The following is an 11583-nucleotide window of genomic DNA, read 5'->3' as shown; positions in this document are numbered from 1 at the left end:
ATTGCGTAGCAGGGGCACAAGGTTGCCACTATTGCATCTCTTCTTTCCTGCCCAAAAAAAAATTGTGGTGCTATCAAGGTTTATGGGAAATTTGGAAATACCCCTACTGAGGCATGGTATAATTTTAATTTCATCCTTTTTAAGTTTTTAAAATTACATACACCACTTTTTTTTGTAGAAAATAATTGACAGTTACACCCAAGCTGTATGAATCATATTATTATCCTTACAAAAAGTAACTCTCTCTGTCCCTCATCGACTTGATACACCCTATCAAGTATATCTTTCAATAGGTATCAAGTCTTTGATACTACAGATTGATGTCTTTCTATTGAATTGCACTAAAATAGAATTCACTTCAATAGCAATTCTTGATCATTGGCTGCTAGTAGGGGTAGCAGACCATTATTGTTACCAAGTAGTAACCTGTGAATTTTCTGCCTCTCGATTACCCCAATCACTATGCATTCAAATGGAAATTCCACTTTTGACTTGACAGGTAACCCCCTCCCAAATGTATGGAATTTAATATAATTGGTTGTTGAATATGAAATGTCTTTTATAGTTCAATGGGGTTCAAAACTAGGCTTGGTTTTTGGAACAACCCATTCTAACCAAATCCAAACCAGATTTCGACCTTAAAGGTTTACTTAAAATGCCAACACTTCACTAGGTTTAAATTTCTGAAACTAAAGATCAAAGGCTAATGGTTAACCTTTTATTGGCTTTCCCTAATTTAAACGCATTTGTGGTTGATTGAACCCCAGATCCCACTGCAAGATTGAAAGGACATAAGAGTAGCAGATTGTACTCACGGAATGAACTAGCAGAGTAGGCCTTCAAAAATTTTATAATTCCCACAGCAGTCTTTAGTAGACATCGACAAAATTAATGATCAGAATCCATAAATCAGTAGGCCATCCATTGGTTTGTTTATAAGTACATTCTCAATTATACAAAATATTGCTTACAGTAATAATTTTCTAGGTTACTCAATAAGGTTGATCACGAACCTGTTACTCCAAATGCATCACCCAAGTTGAAGTTCAAATTGCCCCTCATAGTTCTCCTTCCAATCCCTCCGTTGCCTTTCCTCATCATTGCAGCAAACTCTGCATAATCTATTTGTCCATCCTGTTCAATTAACAACCAAAGTAAAGAAAATTTGTTCCAAATGAGTCATTCCATCAAATAAAATTGATTAGTAAATTCACTGCCTAGGAAAAAGTAAACTTGAAACTGTAGAAATTGTAGTGTGAAGATGGAGGACCCACATTGTCTTGATCAATTTCTTTGATTATCTCATCCAGGTGAACTTCACTCAGACCAAACTGCCTGCAAGCTTGCTGGAGCTCATCAATGCTTATAGAACCACTTCCATCTTTATCAAAGAAGGCAAAGGCAGACACCAAATTCTCCTCTCTATCCAGCTTGTTCATGTGCATGGTAGCAGCAAGGAATTCACCATAGTCTATTGTTCCACTGTTGTCAATGTCAGCCTGCCAAACTTTCCCATGTTAAGATTTCATCTTGCCAGGCAGTTCATAGCACAAATAAAGAAAGCAACAGAAAAGTATGGTGACTGCAAAAGCGTTTCTAAGTCCTATCATCATCAATGTAATCAACTTTGATAAACTGTAAATTCAATTGACTTTTTCTAATAACTATACTTACAGCCTCCATAAGGGTCTTGATCTCAGACTCCATGAGTTCCGAGCCTACATTTTTTAAGCCTTCCTTTAGCTCATCAAAAGTAATTGTTCCACTGTTATCTGTGTCAATCATTTGGAACAGCTCCTTCAAACCCCCAATTTCTTCCTCAGACATGCGTTCTGCAATAACCTGCACAAATAGATTTTTTTGATGCACAACAAATCCATTGCAAAAGCAATTATCCGAAAACAAAAGTTGACACAAAGCTTGATTATCTCATGAGATAGTTTAATAAGTGTTTTTAGGCTAACCAATCCATGGGGCAAAATTAACAATCATTGTAATGCTACAAGGAAGCACAACAGTACACTTATCCCATGAAGATTAATCTATTCTATCATCTTCTAGGTAGTAACTTTTGCTTTTATTTTAAATTCCAATCGTATTATCCTTAAACAATAGATAGTCAAATCCCTAGCACTTTCCCAACTCTAAAATTAGTGGACTAAATTATCTATTGCAAAAGCAAAATCATAGAAGAACAGTAGGAGTTGCAAATTAATTTTATGTTTGGTCCTTCCTCATGTCAAATTCTAGTTTTGACTATTGGGAGTTTCCTTTAGACATCTTGCGAAACCTAAATGTTTCATGAAATTTTGGTGAAAGCTTGAAAAACAATGTTTGTTACTTGAGCAAAGAAACAGAAAGATAGCAATAAGTATACAACATCAATGCCATAATACTATGAAATTACTGTTACAGTAACTCTAATGCTAATGAACCCAAAGAAAGAATACTTTGGAACAAACAAATTTTTTGCCATTCTGCTCAACACACATTATCAGACACCCAAAATGACACATATTAGTGTAATATACACTTCAGAAAATACACCTGTCTTGAGAACGAAACTACCCCCCCCCCCCCATCTTGCTCCCCCTCTTTGGCTAGAGGGTAGGGAGGCGTGGTGACTTGGTCTCAAGATTTAACTCCATATATCATATGAATGATATTCTTCCCATGATTTGAAGAGCCTGCTCTAATTTTTTAAACCATCATAGGGATATCAAGCATCGACTAATTCACAAGTTGAGCTGGAATAGGAAAAGGCAATTGTTGGCCCCCCATTATAAGAATAAGAAGTGACAAGACCCAATCCAATTCTTCCTGAGTTGCTGGTGACAGCTGTTTTGCCCAAGTTAAACAAAACTTGCCGAGTTTGGTCATTTAGCTTGGCCTCGATTGTTGTTCTTAAACCACACTTACATTTTATAAACAATTATATACCAAATGGTCTGGGTTACGATTCCCAAAGAAACCAGAATCACAGGGGAGAGATTGAACCGGGATTGAGATCTGAAACAGCCAAAAGTTGAGCAATCTGATGGGGTTCAAATCCAAGTTACACGATATTCCAGAACAGGGGAATAAATTCTCAAAACATAATGCCAAACCAGTGGTTGCATCTGGAATTATGGCCATTCACAGAAATAGAAAGTGCTCACAAGTCACAATAGAATTAGAAACTACAGTACTACATTACCTAAATCTAAAACTTTCGAAGTTCAGCAACTTTGGCAACATTTTGATTTAATAACTGAATGTGAATGCCAAATGGTTTGGCCCTGGAGATAATTTGAAAACTGAAAAAAAGTCAAATGAAGAAAAGAAAAGGACATGTTGGTTTCCCACCAACTGCAGAGAAAGTCTTCTCACCAATCTCCAGCCTTTAGTCCTACCATGTTTTCAATTTCTCACAGTAAAAGTTGCCTCTCACTGTCTTAACAATAGCATAAGCAAGATTTCTATCAGCAGAAAATCGTTGATGGGGTGTGGAAACCCTCTTTATTTATAATAATGAAGCAACGGTATAAATTTTAAAAACTCTTTATAACCAAGGAAGAGCTAACAGAATGGAAATGGCTGGATCATAGCATATCTATCCACCGCATCTAGAAACACTACTAAAATAAAGAATTCAACATGCTAACTAGAAATTAAGATTAATCATGTAAAGAACTCAAATTCCTCATCCTTGGGACCCATAAATTGGTTGATCACACTAGTAATCGCAAAAATATTAAGCCCCCACATAACCCATTGGACATCCAAAATAGGAAATATTAGTCCAATTTTTGTCAAATTTGATTGTCCTAGTCTCTCCATAGCTCTGATAACAAATTTGAAGAATCCTAACGGCAACTATTAGTCTAGGTTAGGATTCTTGAAGAAACCCAGGATCCAAGGGCTGAGATTCAACCATGATTGAGACATTTGAAATAACTCAAAACTGAGATATTTGATGAGGCTGTAATCCAGGTTGAATCACATTATAGAACAGGGGAATTGGCTATCAAAGTATTCCAAATAAACGGTTGGATATTTAGTTATGAGCAGTCACAAAAATTGAAAGTTCTCACAACAGAATAAGAAACTACTGTATGATGGTTAACAATTCCAGATTTTAGAAAGACCGAAACCTAGTATTATTCTGATTTAGTTTAACTGAGATTAGAAACCAGCAGACAGGTTTAGACTGGGAGATGATTTAATATAAAAAGAAGAAAGAAGAAAGGAAAAGGATATGTTGGCTTATTATCATCTTCCAAGAAAGGCTCCTAAAAAATCTGCACCCTGGATTCCCACCAGGTTTTCTGCGTCTCAGTCAGATCAATTGCACAATCAAGGTTTGCATGGGAAAGAAATCATGCTAGGGTGTGGTAGCTCTTTCTATTTATATGTAACAGAACAAATTCAGAAACTCCTCATAGCTAAGGAAGAGTCCCAAAATAGAAACTACAACTGTATTGCAAGTTTGTAGCATATCCATGCAACCCTTCTAGAACAACTACTAAAATAGAAATCTACACTAATCCCATACAGGACTTAAATCCCCCATATGTGGGCTTATGGAATTCAACCATTATCATTAGTAAACCCAAAGATTTCATGCATGTGGCCTATATAACCGACTGAAGACCTAAAATTAAACATATCAATTCATTCTTGGTCAAGTTTGATCGCCTGCTTTGCTGCTGATCTTCTCATTCTTCCCCATTGACTGAACAACCAAAATTCACAGATTTGTGATTCTCTGTTTAATTTTCTTTTTCTTCCCTCTGAACTTTTCCATACATTCATGTGCTTTCAATATGTCAACAATATTCTTTTTGGAGGAATGATATGTAGACGATTTATGTATTTTTGGTAATTTCAAAACTCAAAAATATGACTCCACTTGACCAAGTTTTACTTGCCTGAGTCAACAGGTTTTATTGAGGGTGAGTTGGGTCACAAAATCTGGTACCAATAATGGTTTAACTTGCTTGATACCCCCGCCAATTTGAAAAAGACTGGCCAGTTCGACGGGGATAAAAAAATGTAAGATTTGTGAATGCATAACTCACTAACTAATTAAGATCTTGTTCTTTTGTTCCCTTTTCGTTTAATATAATTATTCATTCACCCAAAAAAAAAAAAACTCACTAACTAATTAAGATCCTGTAACCAACATTCCCCTATTAATTCAGCTTATGTAATAGAAAAGAAACAAGTATAACAAGTGAATAAAATAAATTTGGGGCTGATTAAATAGAGAATGTAGAGAATTGAGCAGCCTCAGTGCTCAAGTGATTGAGTTTCTATTCTTAGAGAAGGTGTGCAACTCAGAGTTAGTGGTTGCTTGATGTGCAAGTTCATGAAGTCACATTGAAGTCCCAAAGTTTCCTATTTCGTTGCTTATTCTATTTCCAGATTAGATTCTATTTTCTAGTTCTTTCGTTTTCTAGACAGACTTTCTAGGAAGTCTAGTCTGTCCCCTTTTTTTTGTAACTTAGTTTCTATTTTAGAAGGAGGTTACTTATCCTCCAAGTATGCACTTCTGAAGGCTTTTATTATAAATAGAAGAAGCCTGCGATTCTCCTCGACTGTCCAGAATCGCAGGGAATTGCTGCTCCTTGCTGGTTTTGTTTTCTCTCTTCTTGTTCCACTTCTTCTTCTTTGTTTCTCCTGCAATTGTTGTGACTGCATTGATTCTAAGTGTGTGATTTCTAACAGAGAAGTCATGGAAAATCCAACAAAACTTCATATCATGGTTTCTGAAATTGACAAAAGTTTTGGGACAGTGAAAACGTCAAACATAGCTATCTCTGTGGGATGGAGGGAGTACAACACACAACAGGAAACTTCTATAATGTCTTGCATCCCATTGCTATACTTAAGTGTGTTAATTCCGAAAGGCTGCTAAGAGGCCAGTGGTTGAAGGGGGAGTATTAGCATGTGTATTAATGTTCGGGTGGTTTTCCTATTGTCAATATTATTGGTTTGCAAGCACGTTTCAGATTCACAGTGCGATAAGGATTATATTCCTTAGAGCACGGCTAACAAATCTAATTAGTCTATTAATACAAGTAACGTTGCAGCCTGGTGGTAGATACTATTCGAATCTATTGAGAGTCTGAGACAGGCCTTCCTCCTTCAATCTCTTTCTTTCTTTAACTTTCAGTTCTCCTCTTCTTCACAGCTCCTGATTGCTAAGCTTTTGCAACATAATTAATAGAATAAACAGGCGCAAAAGGAATTCCGACTACAATCTGTGGCCAGGAAGCATATTTTTCACAAATCAGAATTCATTCAACAGCTAAAGAATTGGCTTATCATTATTCCAAATATTGTCAAACAATACCACAAGATCAAATTAAGAAAAACATAAGTAAATAACAAGAGAAAAGGATCCACTATAGGAACAATAATAATCACAATGTAAAAGGCTTTATTAAGGTCAAAGATTCATCCAGAGCCAGAGAAAACCACCAAAAAGAAAAACTGACTGCTTTACTACTCTGTACTCTTCTATTTTCTTTCAACCAGGCACCACCATATACCGTATTAGGCACATGAACCCTGGATACAATTAAAAGAATTTCAACCGCTAGTTCATTTCTGTACTGCATCGCATTTACAGATTCCAACGGGTCTGAGGATAAATTGTAACAGATATTTCCCATGGCTTACCCTCATGCAACCAATTTTCTTGCAATAAACAAGCCCATATGCTTGAAATGGTCTTCTATTTGCTACAATAGTGCTCCAAACTTAAATTTTTTACTTCTTCCTATAGAAAAGACAGCTGAGAAAACTTTGTTTAGAGGATTGTCATTCTATTGGATTGCGCAGCCTGGTGGGGCAGAGGGGGGGGCGTTGAAGTGAAAACCCTTGATTAAATTCCACATTTGGGAGGCCTGTCATGCACTACTATTCAGTGCTTAGAATCAAAATCATTGAGGATATCTTGAGATTGTTTGTGGGAAGCCGGAAGTGCCAGAGAGATAATTTGATAGGTTAGGAGAGTGGGGTGTTCAGAATTTGGTAATGTGGACAGCAAGATTTTATCTTTCTAATCAATTTGGAGATTCTTATTGAAGCAGCCATCTGTGTGGCATCAGGTTATATATTCTACTTGCCAGCCTTCAAATAATTATCCTGATGCAGAGGCGGGGGAGTAATAGGGAGATGTAGATTCGAGAAATTGTTTCCTTACACTGTAAATTTCAAAATTTTGCTACTGTAGTCCTAACTATGTAATGGTAGAAAAGGCAGGGTAAACTGGATAATTATCCTGATGCAGAGGGGAGTAATAGGGAGATGCAGATTCGAGAAATTGTTTCCTTACACTGTAAATTTCAAAATTTTGCTAATGTAGTCCTAAGTATGTAATGGTGGAGTAGGCAGGGTAAACTGGAATCAAGGATTTTGGGAATGTCAGCTTCTAGGTGCCTAACATATTTTAGAGGTTCCGAGACATTAATAGTATATTGTAAACATAAACATCCACATTTTAGCTTTGATTGGGACTTGGGAGAGGGGAAAAGGGAAAAGGACAATTTTGGTTTCCAGGGGGGAGGGAACGGGAGACCCCACTACACTTTCCATTAGATGCATTTCTTAGTTCTTCAACATCTTTGCTGTTACTAAATGGAGCAAGATAAGGGGAACCAATTTCGACAACAGATCTGATCTTGCTAAATTCCAACCACAGCAAATCGCAACCATTCTACATACTGCAAACAATGCACTTAGAAGATAAGGAAATTACAAGCAAATGCAATTCACCATTTAACATGTATGTTGCAACAAAATCAAAATCAAATTCACCCAAGTGATCAATTAAAAGCAAATAAATTGATATAAGCTTACGCGCAAAGCCATCTTCTTAAGCTTGTTCATAGCACAAAATTGCTTCAAGCGTGATAACACTGCAGAATCCAGAGGCTTATCGGGAGCAACTGTGTCATCCAATATCCATGGGTGACCTGTTACAAGTATTCAATATCAATGTCATGAAGAATATAGCGAAGTGTGTACCAACACTATGACATTCACTGGCTCTCTTAGAGAATTCTTTCTAAGCAACTCCCAAAACGGCAGAAAAAGTGACTCACAGAGTACTTCATGAGCAGATAGTCTTGTCTTTGGGTTCCTATCAAGCATCTTCCGTATCAAATCTTTTGCACTTTCTGAAATTTGAGGCCATGGTTCAGATTCAAAATCTAATTTCCCTTGCAAAATCTGCCTGAAGATCCCTGATTCAGTCTCTGGAAGAAGCGAGAAGCAAATAAAAGAACTGATAAAAATATGGTTCTTTTTTTTCTTTTTGGTTCTTTCCTTCTTTTTCTTTTTTTTTTTTTTTGGGGGGGGGGTGAGAGGATGGTATACAAATGAGTTTATAAAGATTACCTGCCCAAAAAGGTGGAACACCACTTAATAAGATGTATAAAATGACTCCAGCACTCCATACGTCTGCTTCAGGTCCATATTGTTTCTTCAACACTTCTGGTGCAACATAATATGGACTTCCAACTACATCATGAAAGGTTTCCCCTGTAAAGACAAAGAAACCAAAAACTCAGTATAATAAACTGCGACCCCTAAAAACTCAAACTGGATTCAATTAAGGAAGAAGATAGAAACTAGTCCACTTGGTCATACACTAGACATATATCAGTTGTAATCCTCTGAGAACTGCTCCAATAGAGTAACCCCTCCAAGCTAAAAACTAACCAACTTAGAGTAGTAAGCAACATCCCCAATCTAGTGAAAGATTGAAAAGAATGGAGAGTCCTATGAAAAGTTTGCATGCTATATGACCCAGATCTATGGTCGTTCAGTATAGGTTGGGTACTGGCTTAATGGGTAATCTCCAAAGTCTCCATGATTGCATATATTCCGTGGAGGTTTGACTAGTTTCCACCCATTTGCATGTGAGCATGCATAATGCAAGCCATTGCAAGGTGATGCTAGTGTTCTATCATTAAAATGTGCCACAAATATCCTCAGATGCCAATACATATTAAATCCTAGGCCAAACTGCAATACTAATGTCTTTGATTTATTTTCTGGATTATAATTCTTTGGGAAATTCTAAATGTTCAAATCAAAGATTAGAGCTTGTGCTAATTCACAGAAATGAAATCAGCAAGAAATCCATCTTCAGATATTCCTCCAGGAGGAAGGCAACCCTCTTTTTTTCTTTTTAAAAGAAGAAGGCAACTCCCAACTAGCCACTCAATTTATCCCATCATAAATATTTTTCTCTAAATTTAAAACGAAGTACAGGGAAATTTTAGATAACACAAAAACAAGAAGCCAGACAGTTATAACTTATAGTCGATAGAGATTCAGATCATGAGAAATAGAAGAAAAAAAATAATAAATAAGAAGAAGATGAAAAAGAAAGAAAGAAGAACTGAATTCAATAAAAGAGTGGGAAAAAAAACCCCATCAATCAACCTGGCTTGTAGAACACGGAAAGCCCAAAATCGGTGGCCTTCATTGGAGCATCTTCATCAGTATTAGCAAACAAGAAGTTCTCAGGCTTGAGGTCCCTATGCATGACTCCAAGAGAATGACAGGACTCCACAACCCCAACAATCGTCCTGATCAACTGTGCCGCCTGTCTTTCACTATAATGCCCCTTCTTAATAATCCGATCAAAAAGCTCTCCACCAGCACAAAGTTCCATAACCAAATGCACAAACATAGAATCTTCATAAGCCCCTTTGATCCTCACCACATTAGGGTGCTCAGATAAGTGATGCATTATTTTAATCTCTCGATATACATCTTCATAATCCTCTCTGCAAAGAAGCTTTCTCTTGGGTATAGATTTGCATGCATACTGATAACCTGTAGACTTCTCTATGCAGAGATATGTGGTTCCAAACTGACCTTGCCCTAGCTTCTGACCAAGCTTGTAGAGTTCCCTGAGGTTCTGGGTCTTATACGGAAGAACTGAAATGGGTTTTGAAGTTGAAGTTGAAGTTGCAGACGACGCTTGTTTCTTCATGGGTGGAGCCGTGGTGATGATGATGCTCTGAATCGGAAGAAAATTTTCGATGATTCAGTCACTTTACCCTCCCCTCCCTCCCTCCCTTCCTCTTTCCTTCCCTGTTCTCCAACTGAGTATTATCTTCAGATCTTCTTACGCGGCTCGAGCTCTTGGATTAAGTTCTTGATTTTCTTCTTCCGATTTCGATTTTCTATTCAACTTTGATGGGCCGGGCCGACAAATCAAAAGAGAATATTTTGATTTTTGTTGTTTAAGCTAGAAATTTTCTGGGTATAGACGTTTTTTATCCAAGAGAGAGGCTGTCAGAGAGAATGGTTTTGTGACCCGACTCGACTCTCCCACACGTTTGATTGGTCTGAAAGATGCAATTAAGTTAACAACTGCACTGGTTGAGATGTTTTCATCATTATTTCTTTGTTTTAGAAACATAAAAGATTCCCGGCAAATGCAATTCAATCATCACTCCTACGTGTCTCATGACTTTCATATGATCATATGATCAATCAAATCTTTTTCCGTTTCTACCCCGAGTAAAATTTTATATTCTTCTGAATTTATTTTTTTTCATTGGAAGGGAAATATTGATCTTCTATCAAAATAAAAGAAGTGGGGTAAAATTTTATATTCTCTTTCCATGTGTTTTTGTTGAGGTGATGCAACATAAACCTTCACGAGTCCGAATTTTATAATTTGTAAAAAGTTATATTTTCTTCGTACTTATTCGTCGCATATTTAGGAAGAGGACAATCTCTACATTTATAATTTATTTTATCAATGCTTAGAGATGAACTCTTTGACGGAGCCAAGACTTTGACGATGGAAGGGGCCAAGCCATTAAACACCATGACCCTCTATCTGTTGTTTTTAAAAAATTGACCAAAAGGGAAAATTCAAAAAATTAGAAACGAAATGATAGAAATTTCAAAAATTTTCTAAGCCCAAGTGTTCACTGCAAATCTAAAAATAAGATTAACCCTAAAAGCTACTCAATTAGGTATATATCATGAATCAGATTTGACTGCGATGTGGCTTTCGTGCACTTTTGAAAATCACCAGGGGTGAAGCAACCATTTTATCAACATGTGTTTGGATGTTACGGGCAAGTCTTAAATTGAATTCTTTGCTTTAATATATTTTAAGCAAATAGATAGTTGATAAGGTGCATAGCACTTAGAACAACTTAGGCTAGTTTGGCACCTATGACAGCATTGGTTAGGGGGATTTCCTTCCCTAAAGAGAAGACCAGACATTGTCACTTTCCTTGCATTTTTAAGTTGTTGTTTCATCATATAGAACTTGCCTTAGCATGTGGTCAACCAAAGCATGTAGAAGAGCAAATACATATGGGTATTTTTTTAATAGAATTCATGGATAAAAAACTACAATGTACATGTTTTAATGACAAAGTATTCAAACCAAAGCAGTGGGTAGCATTCTTTGAACTTACAATAGAATAAAAGGTAGATTGGATTAAAAATCAATGTATTATATTGTTTACTCTAATCAAATTGCAAAATAAAAACAAAAATCATGTGTACACCAAAAAACAAGAAGAAAAAAATATATATACAAGATTGGGTAAG

The 11583-nt window shown here is 36.5% G+C and overlaps 1 protein-coding gene across 1 annotated transcript; it reads right to left on the bottom strand.

The window, feature by feature from the left end:
• Window positions 1-427: 427 nt before the first annotated feature.
• Window positions 428-10358, bottom strand: CDPK2 (calcium-dependent protein kinase 2). Its single transcript, XM_089149561.1, has 7 exons — window positions 9442-10358; window positions 8389-8532; window positions 8094-8246; window positions 7849-7964; window positions 1675-1842; window positions 1275-1499; window positions 428-1134 (listed from the first exon to the last, which is right to left on the bottom strand). The coding sequence occupies exons 1-7, from the start codon at window positions 9995-9997 to the stop codon at window positions 1006-1008; spliced, it is 1491 nt and encodes a 496-aa protein (XP_089005687.1). The 5' UTR covers window positions 9998-10358; the 3' UTR covers window positions 428-1005.
• Between the last annotated feature and the right edge of the window lie 1225 nt (window positions 10359-11583).

The sequence above is a fragment of the Hakea prostrata genome, chromosome 3, assembly GCF_041222555.1.
Source record: "Hakea prostrata isolate BN-2017 chromosome 3, UWA_Hpros_2, whole genome shotgun sequence".
In the NCBI taxonomy this organism is placed as follows: domain Eukaryota; kingdom Viridiplantae; phylum Streptophyta; class Magnoliopsida; order Proteales; family Proteaceae; genus Hakea; species Hakea prostrata.
The sequence above is the reverse complement of the archived record's forward strand: the minus strand, read 5'-3'. Positions and strand labels throughout refer to the sequence as shown.